This window comes from Polyergus mexicanus, unplaced genomic scaffold, assembly GCF_030449975.1.
Source record: "Polyergus mexicanus isolate NDT 795.1 unplaced genomic scaffold, iyPolMexi1.0 SCAF_7, whole genome shotgun sequence".
Classification (NCBI taxonomy): Eukaryota; Metazoa; Arthropoda; class Insecta; order Hymenoptera; family Formicidae; genus Polyergus; species Polyergus mexicanus.
This window is the reverse complement of record NW_027223327.1, coordinates 10,643,784-10,658,306: the sequence shown is the minus strand read 5'-3', so window position 1 is coordinate 10,658,306 and position 14,523 is coordinate 10,643,784. Positions and strand designations below refer to the sequence as shown.

Below are 14,523 nucleotides of genomic sequence, written 5' to 3'. Positions count from 1 at the left end.
TATACTTAATTTCAAGAAATTGCATTGGTCACAATAAACATGCCTCTTGCAGATTTATTATATAAAATGAATCGTATGTTACATATAGAGCAGTGGCAGTTATAATAAAGTTACAATTATAAAATTTTATTTTCAAATGTCATCTATTTTGTGTATAAATACTCGATTAACTAAAATTTACATAAATAGTATGATGAATTTATATGTAAAAAGTAACAAAATAATATGTATAATAAGATATCGTTTATAAAAAATTGACTTAAAATTATAAAATGATTAATTATAAAATTATAAAATTTAAATGATTATAAAATCACTTGGCTTAGATGTGATATAATCGCTATCGTTTATATAATTTTACAATATTCAGGCACGTTTAAATAGAAAGTGCGAGAAGGCCTTACATATAAGAATTCCATTATTTAATGATATAATAAAAAAAAAATAATGATTCTATATGAAAAAAGAGTAACTATAAGTTAAAAGAATAAAATTAAATTTTATCGCAGGAGTCTTTGTTTTCGAAAAAATTAATTATGATATAATAAAAAAAAAATAATGATTCTATATGAAAAAAGATTAACTATAAGTTAAAAGAATAAAATTAAATTTTATCGCAGGAGTCTTTGTTTTCGAAAAAATTAATTATTAAAAAATTGAGAAATTAATAACATATTACAATTTAATGTGCTAATTCTTGTGGTCAGTTTTCATTAAAAAAAAGATTAGGCATAGATTTATTATTTATATTAATTTATATTATTTATGTTATAAAAATTAATATTTATTCACCATAAAAATTGTAATCTATATAAAACTTAGATGTATAACGTGCCGTTTTCGAATTAATGAGTGTAATAAAGAGCAATTTATTAGCAGAGAAATATAATACAATATAAAATTATAATAAAAATACAAAAATGCAACGTTATTCGCTTTAAAACAAATAGATTACTTTTAAGGCGTTGTATTATTTAGACGTAGTGTAATTATATAAAAATGTATAATTGGTATTAGATTATTTTTCTTAAAGTTATTTTTCACAGGACGATTCATTCATTCTGATGTTCCTAACTATATCGACCAATTCCTTCACCAGCTCCTTGTCGGTCACATTAATAAAATCATTCTCATTAGGCCCCAATCTCACTCTATTCCCACCATAAATCACCATTTTACGTCCTTTAGCTGACGCGTGAAATTCTTTGGCACCAGACTCCATGATTTTGCGAATGTTATCCTTCGTGATACCAGCTCCAGGCATAATTATTAATTCCTGCGTCTTTTGTACTAATGTTTTTATCAGTTCTAATCCTTCCAGAGCGCTATTCTTCTGTCCCGATGTCAGAATTCTCTGAAAACCGAGATCAGCGAGAACTTGCAACGATTTAAAAGGATCGATAATGAGATCGAAGGCGCGGTTAAACGTCACCGGCAAAGGACGAGCGGCGAAAATGATTTTCTCGCACGCGACAGTGTCGATCTCGCAATCGGGAGTCAATGCGCCGAAGACGAATCCGTTCGCGTGATGATCCTTAAGGATCATCAGATCGTAAAGCATAGCATCGATTTCTTCGGTGGTGTAGACGAAATCACCGCCCCGAATACGAATCATAACGTAGAGCGGAATCGTTGCGAAGCTTCTTATTTGCTTAAGTAGACCCGGGCTCGGTGTTAGACCACCTTCCGAGAGAGCCGAGCAAATTTCCAGTCTGCTGGCACCACCCTTGACCGCGTTTCTTGCAGATTCTAAGCAATCGACGCAGATCTCCATCTGAAAAGTAATATGGCTAATTAATGATAAGAATAATTAATTAATAAGAAATAGAAAAATATTTTTTTTTTTACAAGTACACACATACACTGATCAATTAATTTTCTTTTAAATACAATTATGTGTTTTCTTACATCCCGTTATTTTTTAGTATAAAAGTCTCAAAGTAAAATTATGAAAGAAAAGTTTATACTTTTACGAGATATGTATTTTATATTTTATCACGTAATATTATATCGTATATTCTCTTTGATATATGAGTTAGTTTAACACCATAGACATAGGAAATTCTATAATAAATTTCTATGTCTATGATTTGTACGGTAAAAAATGGGCATCATATGCTGACAGACCGATATACGATGAAATTATCGATTGAAGGAACCAAGAACCATCTTTAGAACAGTAATACTTCTGTCTCTTATATTGGAAAAAAACTTTATCGACGCAAATATTCGATTGAATTCAATTGAAATGTTAATGATTTACCTCGGTTGATCAACTGTTGTAATATGGTTGATAACAATGTACTGTGTATCGTTATATTTGGAATATTAAACTATTTTTATTCGAGATTGGTTATCTCTGATTCTGTTACGTAGATTTGCTTGAACGTTACTGATAACAGAATTGTATGTTTTTGCATCAAATATCTCGAAACGTGCCGCGAGAACAAAATTTTTTTTCCGTCTCATATCAAGTCCACTGTATCTCAACGCGTGGCTACGATGCTTATAAATATGGTTGCCAGAGTGTTGTCGATATTTTCTGTAAATCCAACCTGTGTACGCGTGTCTCGCCATCTGTATTTTACCGAGAGGAATGACGTGTATATTGTGTAATGATAACGCTATCGTTCGAAAGCCTGTTCGTCGAACTGTCTGATAACGGCATCAACTTACTTGGCAATTCAATAAAACATATGATAATAATAGAATACAAAGATGATCTCCAATATTCACTGCAGTAATATCTAAAATTTTACTGAAAAATCTAGATTTAATAAACTTCTTGTCTTTCAATTTTGCCTGCAACTATTCCATTTGGCAATCAAATGAGCTAATAAAAATTTTATTGTTGTTATATATTATATGTTAATGTGTGTTTCATTATTGTCGCTATATATATTATATATGCATATATATTTTGACATCATAGATAAAAAAATACTTTTCATTAATTATCGCTAATTAACGCACATTTACATTTTTTAAAACATCTAGCGTACTTATCAATTCACAGAGAAATATATAAAATTCTTATTTATTAAGGGACAGGTTTTTGGATACATGGTCTATGAAGCGTAATGTAATATTGTATTATACACACAACATATATATAATAAAATAATACCAAGTACGGCGCATATGTAAATAATAATAATAATAATAATATAATAATAATAATAATAATAATAAAATCAATAAAATAATAATAGTAACAAATATATCAAGCAAACTTTACGAGCGATGACAATAAGATTTTTAGAATTGAGGGGATAAGACACTTTTATTAGCGCATTACAATTTTATACCAAGGAATCATTTCGATCTAGGATCGCTTTTCCATTGGCAAATGACAAATATACGTACAGCACGCGTACTCTATGTACTCTAGAATAGACTTCGGAGATTACGCACGTAATTAAGTTTAAGACGAAACATGAAGCGCGTATTTTCGTTGATTTTTATAATTTAAATCGTAAATTCGCGTTCTCAATTTACGAGTAGACAGACATTGCGACCAAGTAGCAATCGTTTACATCTTCTCAATTCATTTATTTAGCGCTTTCCGGCAAGATTACGATCCTCGAATATGAGGATTCGCGCACGGGGTTGTCTCTCTTACATTATTCCATTTGATTCCGATTACTGTTAAATATACAAATAACGCGTATTCGCACACGGGCCTAACGTAATACAAAAAATGTACAATTTATTATAATTATCATCGCATTATTTTTCGACCACAAGCGAATCTAGCTTATCATTTTCAAAAAAAAAAAAAAAAAAAAAATGTCAAAGTGATAAAAATACAAAAATTTGTTTCTCTATTCGATTAATTATCCTGCGTATTTCCGAGAGAGAAGAAGAGATAGAGGGGGTAATTCTTCTTAAATCTCCTAGATCGTCTAGATCCACTTGCGAATCCGATTAAAATTCAATGGCGATGTACAAGAGAAAGGAGGGAAGAGTAAAACGGGAGACTTGAAAAATCAGAGATCGCCGTTTGAGACCGCGATCGGCGATGGGCTCGTGGAACTGTTGGAATTCGTCGTCGTCCATTTGTTCTTGTGTGGATCGACGCCGAAGCCCTCATCATAGTTTCCCCGTGTGATGAAGAGTTGCTTGAAGTGCGGGATGCAGTACAGCTTGCCGTTGTTCAATGTGAAGGAATCCATCCTGTTCGAACACACCACGCCGTAACGATGATTTCGTATAACGATAATTTTATATATTCAACATTTTCGTGAGCATAGCGAGTATTAAAAATTAAATGCGGAAAGTAAGTGAAAACAATTACACATCTTTAAAAGCAATTAAACATCTTTACGTTATTATACAAAATTTTATTAAATATTATTTTACAAAAAAAAAAAAATTATTTAAAACTAATTGCCAATATTTCTCTGTGTATTAATGACACTGATGTACCTTCAAGCGATGCATCTGAGTATAGGATATTCCAGTGTGGCTAATAAATATAATACAAGAGCTTAGTCTTTTTTTTCGTGTTACCTTAAAATGCAATTGCACTGAAGACACCGGAAACATTGCTTATGGAAGATTTTGTTATTTGTCTCGACCTTCTCCAAGGGATAGACCTTCTTCTGGCAGCTTTCACACACGTCCGTGCAGCTCGTCTGGATCTCCTACACGATTGTCACGTCAAAAGTGGACGGTATAATTAAACTTATCCCTATGAATACTTCGTGACAGTCGGAAAACGGGAAAACGTATTTGTCGAATGCATGATGAAATGTGTGAAGAAGTGTTTTGAGAGGGATACGTGGATGCTACGTGAAAAAGAAGAAGAAGAAGAAGAGAAAAAGCCGCGTTGCTTCTCGAATCGAGAGATCTCTCCCTGCTCCTTTTCTCCTCCTCTCACTCCTACGAAAGAGATTTAGCATCTTCTTTATTTACCACTTATGTATTATCGTAATAAATGTTACACGTGAACAGAACAAGGATCGTTATACATTGATAGAAATGATACGTTAACAGACGCAATAAAATCGTATTAACTTAATATTATCGCTAACTATACTACAAATTAAAAGGCCGTTGACGAGAATTAACTTGCTAGAATCGTCACGCGAGATTGTCTCTATTGACAGCTCGATTAATGGAGCGAATCTTTCGCAAATTAAAACCCAGCTTAGCGCATCCCGATACAAATCTCCTCGAATCGCTTGTCCACCGTATTCGTGACTCGCTTACCTCAAAAGTTATTATTGCACAAACGAAAAAAGGAAGATGGGAAATATGTACGCTGTCGAGAATATACATCTTCAAATTTCCTCTCCTCTTTCTACAATATTTAGATTACATGTCTAGAAAAATTCGTACAGTGCTTTCAAAAAGAATCCTTTTCGTACTCGAATCGAATTCTCGAAGAACGATCGCGTTGTACCCTGATATTTTATGACTAAAGTCAATCGTGTTTCTCTTTCCCGTAAATATAAAGTATATTGATACACATATATATATATATATATATATATATATATATATATATATATCATGTCTCTATATATCGACGACGTATTCGTACTTAAATTAGCGCGAAAAATATGTCGAATTTACAGCGAATTTACTGCTTTTTTGCACGATATTATCAAAAGCACCATGACAGAAGAGAATAACGTGACAGATACACACGATAGAAAACAAAAGTGATAAAATCTCATCGATAAAAATGCATCTCACTCTTGAAAAATATATATAATACAATGTATCCAGATATAATACAACTAAAAGAAAAAGATGCGCGTTTTGTATGATAATAAATACGTAATCACAATTTCTTATATTGCACAAGTGTAAGATGCAAATGCGCAACGTGTTTCGCGAACATTCCAATCGTTCAGATCAAACACGAGAAAGATATTTTCGTTTCCGTTTGTCAGTCCCCGAAGAGAGATCGTTGACGGATAGACGGGTATAAAAATCTACTTACTACCGCGCTAAGCTGTAAAAAGATTAGAAATTTGTAAAAGCGATCTCGAAATAGCTACATTTCTCTAATCAGCTAATCTAGTTCCTGGAGCACCTAAATATCGCCTCGAATATATATATATATATATATATATATATATATATATACTTCCTCTGTATGTAAATTATTTCTCGTTCAGACCCTCGCAATTTGGAAAAGCCATCACTTCTCACTCCTTTCGTTCATCAGCCTCACGCACTTTCTTTCTCTAGCGCGCTTTTTTACTCTCGCTCACTCGTTTCTCTTCTCGTTCATTTGTCGATGAATAACTTGGCACTTATGAAAATCAGAAATCTAAAGCGATAGTTGTGTGAAGACCGTAACGATGCGAGAAGAAAGTTCTAAATCTGCTATATTATCCGCGCATAAATATTTATAATAATTGTCAATGTGAGATAAAAAAAGAAATGCGGACTATGCAAGTTTCATTAATTTTCTACTATTTCTACTATCTATACCCACAGTATACATTTTATAATCAGCGAGCTATTTTGATTAATCAATTCATTCATTGCTCTGAAAATTGAATTATTTATTAAAAATTAAAGATACGTTGTACATAATAATCATAACTCATGAAGATCCCAAAAAATTTATTCCAATAAAAATTCTTGTGGCTTGCAAAATCTCAAGTATATTCGATAAAATTTGGCACTCTATAAAGTCATTAAAATCATTCATAATGACATCTGTCCCGATTAAGAATTATAATATAAAAATTATTAATCACACATGTTTAATTATATTCAATCATTTGTGTTTTAAGGGAGTGATATCAAGTTACAGAAAATTAAATGCGCATCGTTACGAATTTCACTGTTGAGGAGCAAATCCATCATGCATTTTACAGAAATCTTGGCATTGTCGCACGTATGTAGGCATCTTAAAGAAAGAATCTTTGCAAAAACGATAAAAGTCGCGTTGCTATATGTGACACAGATGGTCGCTTTCTCTCTCTCTTTCTCTCTCTTCCCTATCTTTTCTATATGATGTAAATTAGTAGACAATAAGATTTTCTTTCTCTTTTTCTATTATATATATATCAGGATAAGTCGAGCATCTCTGCGTAAGGAATATTCGCTCTTTGTGATAAAATAAAATATTATAAAATTTATATGATTTAATTTTGAGTGTCAAATTTCTTCTGTTCCTTAATGTATAGATCTTTATTCCAAAAAAAAAAAAAAAAAAAACTATGATGATGGTCATTATATCGATTAACGAGATGTTTTGTGGAACTCTATAATTTGTGTACAAATCAATATATATTAAATTTCTCACACGGTCTTTATATTTCTTATGTGACTCAGCACATTACCGTCCCGAATGCTTTACAGCCATCTGCTAGTTTTTGTTTTTTTTTTCACTGTTGGCATAATTTTCTATTTCTGATTGGAAGAAACACTCGACAGATCCAACAATCGTGCAAACTTTCATACTACAATAATATATATATATTAACACGCAACATATGGTACAGTCTACGGGCTAGAGAAATTTACTATACGAACGTAACGCTCAGTGTGTGTGTGTTAAAACCATTCCTAAGAAAATGAAAAGATCGTTACAGTAGTAATCGACGAACATTATTGCCGTTGCGCAAGATTAAAGAAAAAACTGCTTTTCCATCGCGGTTGTCCCAACGACGCACTCTCCTTCCTCCATCGATTCTTCTCCTCCTTCTTTCTTTTCTTCTTCGCATTCGATTTAATCCAGGCGTATTTTTCCTCCGTTTCTCTTTCTCCCTTTTACTGCTCCGCGTCACAAAAAGAAGATCACTTGATATTGTTTGCAATTATTTTCTCTCTACGATATCACATACGACACAAGCGGGAAAAAAATTTCGGCCAAAATATCGCAAAGGCAGATTTAAAAAAAAAAAAAAAAAAAGAGAGAGAATGTAAGAACGATAACGACAAATCAAACAAGAATCACACCGATCATGCTCGATAATAATCTCAGCAAAGGAGTAAAGGTAATTGAATCATCGATGTGTTTGCGCTTGGAATTTTAAAACACGTGTACAAAATTTCGCACAAACTTCATATTTATATTTCATATTTAACTTCATATTTTTATTGATCTAGCTATTTTTCGTCTTTCATAACCGCGGAATTGCAATTCTATTCGCCGTGTGCATTTACTTCAGACAAATAATAATTTTACATTATATCGACGAGTAATATGTGTTGAATGCAGAATTTACTCGTCACGGTACATCGATATTTCGTCTGTATATAAATATATTTTGATAAAAACAGATGGTTTTATATTTTAAAAACGTAAGCGCTCGGATAACATATATATTCGTCGTTAAAACAATATATTTTAAAATTTATCGTCAATTAAAGTGCTGTTATTATTCCAAAATATAATATATATTTTTCTATTTTTTTTCTATTAAGAAACTATTTATAGTTTTTTGTTTAATCTGTTATTGTTACAAATATTTGAAATATATAAGCAAATAAATAGCTTGAAGGTATTTGGCTAATATTAAAATGTAAAACATTCGTCAATATTACAATTTATATAATGTACCTTGACTTTATATAATTGCAATATTATAGCATAGAAAAAATTAAAAAATTGATTTTCCATGCGATGAAAAAATGTACCTTTTTTTGTAAAAAATTCTAATAATAGCAAGAGCGAACGAACGTATTTACATTTGTAGAATCCATTGATTATACGAAACGGATAAGTAGCGGATTAAATTATCATAAGCAACAATTAATCTTTATCGTAAAATATACATATACGTCGCCAAAATAAAGAGTGCAAAAATAAACGCTTGTTGTATATATAAACGAGACATACAAAATAAAATAAAATATATATCGTGCTTTCAAGCAGTGTTTTTATCGCGTTCGAAATGTTGTGAGAGATTTGTTAACTCGAATAAAATGCGCTTACTAAAGATACGTATAAAAAATATTATGTATCTTTATTTATTCTGAGATTATAACGCAATATAAACACTGCTCACAATGTAAATTTAAAAATACATTTATAATTCCAACATAAGTTGACAAAGCAGGCAAAATGACGACAATTCAAAATCACACCATGCTCATACTTCATGATGCCGAGTTTTGCTCAAAAACAAAAGAGGAATTTTCACTGGGAGAGAAATTTGGTCTTTCAAATGTCTGACTAACACACACACACACAATTAGATGCATATAAGTCAGTCAGAGAAATATCTTGTTACGTTCAAAAAAAGAAAGACTAAAAAAAAGTATGCTTTCCAATTTTAATCAATAGTAGTGGAAAATCAGAGACACAATGACGATGGATGGACGTAAAGTAATGGATGCAGGACAGATGGCGATGACAGTACGAACGACGAATCGCGAATATCGTATTGGGTATGATATTTGTGGAAAGGAAAAGGATGAAACGTGTGCGATTATATATTCGACGAAGTGCTTCCACAAGTACTTACCACAAATCGATTAACTTTGACCTTCGATGCGCGCGGAGATTCGTTGTTCTGTGAGCCGAGGGACTCGAAACGAGCCCTCAGACTGCTCGCGGACTCTATGCTGGACTGATCACCCGTGCCCTGGGCCATTTCGATTTCGGCGATATGGTGACTGCTGACCTTGCCGTCGGTCTCCTCCCAATGCTCGAACTTAGCACGAAGGGTCTTGGCGCGCGCCGCATTCTGCGCTTGTTTCAAGAACTCGTCCTCCACCTAGACGAGAATAACAGGCGAGAGAATTTCGTAGATTATAGAGTAACACCCAATCATAAGTAAAAAATAGCTTTCCCGAAACGATTAAACTTAAAATGTAGACTTGCTCCAAAAATTCTCGTTAGTTCCTTAAAACTGAATGACACATCCGGCTCATTTCACTTTCAGAAGGACATCTTAATTTATTTATAGTAAAATTAAAATATGGAAAAGTATGTAATGTACAAAGAATTTGAGATTTTTAGAAAATTTTTAGAACATAGCAATAGAAAAACTAACAAAATTCTATAATTTAAACAAATAACTCTATATGTTATATATTCATTCTAATACGAAATGTCTTAATAATTAAATAAAATAATAGCTACAGAACCAGAAAAATGAAAAAGATTCTCCCTTCTTGTAGAAAATTATTATATTAATCCTATATTATTAGAAACTCTACGTTTATATTCTCTCCCTCTTTCATTTGCCTTGATTAAACAAACTCCAAGTAAAATCCAATACAAATATTGCGCGCATACTTTGTCAGAAGCACGGACGTAATTGGGATCTTTCTCCTCGTTGCTCTCGTCACCGTCGGATTCTTCGTTTTCTTCTTCCTCGTCCTCCTCCGAGTCCGAGGCCGTTGCCTTGGCGAATTTGTCCTCGGGGGGCGGAGTGAAGCGCTTCAAGGGTTTTGGACCCTCCGGTAGTTCTTCCTTGCACGCGTTTTCCTCCATCTGCCGGAAGATAGACAGCATCTTTCTCGCCGTGTCAGTGTGGACCACTTCGTCCATCCTATCGTCGGCCCTGACGACATCGGGATCGCGGTATATCTCGCGATCCGGTGAATCCATCTGTTTGAGTAATTAACACAATGTTGTAATACGATGTCACGAGAATCGAATAACTCGAATCACATTACTTGATCATCCAATCTTGTTATCGGACATAATCTCGATCTTTCTTGTCTCGAAGAACTTGATTCATGAGATCTTAGAAGATTTATAGAATAATTTTTATTAATCGTTTTTTTTTTCAAGTTTTTAAAGAACAAATTATGTGATTCGATGTTTCTCGATTATTATTGCTCACTTTATGTTTAATACTTTTATTACAAATTGTTCAGCAAATATTAACACATCAATCAAACGTTATAAATGTTATAAAAACATCTAAACAAAATGGGATACAATTAGAGTTGTTGAAAATAACGAGATTCTTTTCTATTCTCTTGTAAAATCTTATCGTAGATGAAAAGTATTTAAAACTCAAAGAGGAAGAGTTTTCGAATACTTATGACTATATGACTACATTATTATTTCTATATAAGGTAACGCGACAGAAACGAATATTTCGCGTTATGTTTCAAATAAAGTCTTTCATTTTTGCAGATGTGTTTATTTCTTGATAAAAGCATGTGTTTTTAATTGGTAAATTCCTCGACATATTTTGCAACATCTTTTCATGAAAGAAAATATTTCCCCCTGACGTTTACAAAAGGTAAATATATATAAAAGTAATAATATTACATTACAATTTTATAAATTCTAAGCAGAATGCATTTTTAATATACAAATGATAAACTCAAAGATTCTATTTGTTTAAAACAAGAAGAAATAATAATTATATCATAAAAATAATCTTTTTATTTAGAAAAACAAATATTTAAATTATCTAAAAATATATATTTGTCTAATCTAATGCATTAATTTTCCTAATTATTAATAATTTATGCATGCAATTCTTGCATATTAATTACACATCGTTTATTTTCACGCGAAGTAGTTTCATTTTTTTTTTTAGAAATTTATTAAATAGTTATTATTCGATTATTGTAGATTGGATATATTTATTTAGCTACGTGATTGTTGCTCCAAAAATTGATAGAAAAATTATATGATAAGATGGCAAGGACACACGATGATTGCGAGGAACATATTTCGTGTGAGTCGTTTATCGTGCGATAATTTTAAATCGAATATTTAGACCATGATGCAGGCATACACGCACACACACAGACACGCGCAAACACGCACACATGCACATACGCATACATATTGTCAGGAGGGATTCCAGGTAAGCCGGAGATCGACGACCAAAATGTTCTTTTTCAAGTCGACATGAGTCAGCTTTAGAGATTCTAAACGTGGGTGGTACGATAAATCTTGTATAGAAAATACTACAGATCTTTTCTTATCGATAATATTATTTTATATAAAAGAAAATATAAATATATATAAATATAAAATAATATATAATTGTACAATATATACTATACGACAAAGTTAGAAAAGTAACATCAAAAAGATAAATTATATAGTTGCTTAAATAATAATAAAAAAAAATAAATAAAAAAAAAAAAGATTTTATAAGAAATAAAAATCATGCAACGTATTTAAATAACTGAATATTCACATGCTTCGAAGTTTCACAATTAGGATATTGCAATATCAACAAAAGTTTCTTTATACAAAATAAAATCCTTTTTTTTTTTATAAAAGTTTGGTCTCTCCGATAGACCTGTACACATTTGTACCTGGACTCAAGCGGGTCAGGTAAAAGCTGAGAACCCGATTGTATGTACATGACGCGGAGCGACCGAAGGTTGCGACATTTTAAAAGGACCACCCTTGCTTTTAGTTCAGGTCTAATCGGGACCCGGAGACCGGGTCCATTGTCGACCGGAATCGTCGGCTTAATCGGGCAAAAGGGTTGCGGGCCGCTTCAAGGTTGATGACGACAAATTGACAGGTTCAAGATTAGTACACGCACTCTGTGTGGAGCGGTCAATTGTCGTGTCACTTGCGACAATCCGACTAATTCGCTCTTCTCGCTTTCGTTTATGTCGACGAATCTGCTCTTCAGCAAAAAATATTGAAGTGCGTGAGTGCCGTTTCTCTTAAGAGATAAACGACACTCTTGAGAGAGCAGCGAGAGAGAAACGAAGTCTTTGAGAACTTGTTAAAATAGATATAATTGGGAGGAAATAATTAATTACAGTTAAAATAAATAGATCACATAATTAAGATGAAAAAAAAAAAAAACAGAAAATATATTACACGCTTCGATTATTATCATCGTATTAACAATTAATCAATCTTAATTTTTGCGAAAAAATACAACTGTGGGCTAAATTATCTTATCAACGATCATGAATAAATTCGAATTGACTCCGCATAGGACTTTTAATGAAAAACAACAGGAAATGGAAAATCAATAATAGCCGCGCGTTTCTATTGAATTACGCGAGAATCCTGGTATTTATCGTATTTAGTCTGGGATTGAAGAAATTCCAATCACATAAAGCTATATATGAGCGAATCATTTTACCATATATTAATTCAAAATTATAAATGTTGCAAATATATGAATATTATAGAATAATTATTAATAAATATAAAAACAGACAATACAATTAAATAAAAATATAATATAAATAACGGAAAATCGGAAATAAAAAGGAGATATATTGTCGAAAAGAAATTTATCTATTTCCGGCGTGCTTCTAAAGAATTTAATTTGGCTAATTAACACGGAGGCTATGATTTTTAATTAGGGTGTATCGAGGGCGACGCACAGCAACGTTTTGATACAATGATTCTTGTGACCGGATTTCATATTAGGTCGGACTTCATATCGGAGTAATATAGAGCGAGAGAGGAGCTACGGGAGCGTACTTCCAACGGAATTCCATAAAATCACCAGTCCAGAAAGGATATTTGATCACACGGTATCCTTCTCTCCCGGCACGTCAAGCGGCAAATCAAGCCGCGACGACGAGATCGCGCCTCGCGAGCGACGTCCGTTCCTTCACAGATTACCATCAACGGAAACGCAACGCGAAGCCAGAAGAAAGATCTCGATTGTACATACACACGTGTACGTTGAAGAGCAATTAAAACAATCAACAATTCGATGGGAAGACATTGCGCGATAACACGCGTATTAATAATTATCTCTCTAAATATGATAATTGAAACTTTCATATCAGAGTTTCTCACACAATTTATACTTCTTTTACGAGCGAAATATACGATGTATCACTCAATATAGAATAATTTGCTGTTGAGAAGATCTGGAGTACTATATATCGCTATACTAAGCACAATATTCGCAAGAACCTGATTTTGTCGAGATATCGAGCACGAATGCGCTTAATTAAACAGATGGTTAATTATCTTCAGTCTAAATAATTTTCGCCGACAATTTCGGATTAAAAATATTATTCAAACATCGAACGATCTTTATTCAAGAGAAGTATTCTGAAAAAATCTGATCGCAGGACATTATTAACTTATGCGTTCAAAGTCATTAATCACGTTTACGCTAATTGTTAGAGAATCTCCGCTCTCAGCAAACGCGTCGCACAGACACCGGATAATCGTTAATTAACAAAATCTCGAATAATCACGATCACAGTATCTCGCCGATGAATATATGCAAATTGATCGCGATTGCAGAAAAATATTATTAACCAGAGCGTCGATTATCTGTCAAACTGAAACTAGAACTGTCAATTAGAAACTTTAATCGCGTCGTTTTTTTTAATGGCGCCGGTCAAACATCCTCAACCGAGACATATCTTGAGAGAGTATATATACCGCAAAAGATCAGTACTCTCGATGATCGTAATTACGGAATGCGTCTTGATCGCGATAATTACCTTTCCGCAATATTTAATAACGCTTCCTCGACGAGCGGATGAAGACTGAGCGTTGTCGCTCAAACGGTCTGCCACCTTCGACGCGTTCTCGAGGGAGACTCTCTTTCTCTGGTTCGTGAGAAGTTCGTCGCGACAGCCGGTCGACGGTTGCTATGCCGTTCACACGAGGAGGATACGACGAAT

General features: G+C 32.9%; 2 protein-coding genes across 12 annotated transcripts in view; both read right to left on the bottom strand.

Moving 5' to 3' along the window:
- Positions 1 to 929: 929 nt before the first annotated feature.
- On the bottom strand, positions 930 to 2,706 carry LOC138934834 (copper homeostasis protein cutC homolog). Its single transcript, XM_070298933.1, has 2 exons — positions 2,264 to 2,706; positions 930 to 1,774 (listed from the first exon to the last, which is right to left on the bottom strand). The coding sequence occupies exon 2, from the start codon at positions 1,772 to 1,774 to the stop codon at positions 1,034 to 1,036; it is 741 nt and encodes a 246-aa protein (XP_070155034.1). The 5' UTR covers positions 2,264 to 2,706; the 3' UTR covers positions 930 to 1,033.
- A 440-nt stretch (positions 2,707 to 3,146) lies between these two features.
- The window catches only part of LOC138935057 (xin actin-binding repeat-containing protein 2), a 63,504-nt gene continuing 52,127 nt past the window's right edge, over positions 3,147 to 14,523 (bottom strand). For 3 of the 11 annotated variants that reach the window (XM_070299352.1, XM_070299353.1, XM_070299351.1), the window contains 4 exons: positions 10,217 to 10,531; positions 9,441 to 9,692; positions 4,513 to 4,646; positions 3,147 to 4,176 (listed from right to left, as the gene is read on the bottom strand). In XM_070299352.1, coding sequence (XP_070155453.1) covers positions 3,990 to 4,176; positions 4,513 to 4,646; positions 9,441 to 9,692; positions 10,217 to 10,531 — 888 coding nt within the window. In that variant the 3' untranslated portion in view covers positions 3,147 to 3,989. Of the gene's footprint in view, positions 4,177 to 4,512; positions 4,647 to 4,894; positions 7,744 to 9,440; positions 9,693 to 10,216; positions 10,532 to 14,523 lie in introns of those variants that run through there. The other 8 variants (XM_070299357.1, XM_070299354.1, XM_070299356.1 and 5 more) reach the window with 5 other exon arrangements.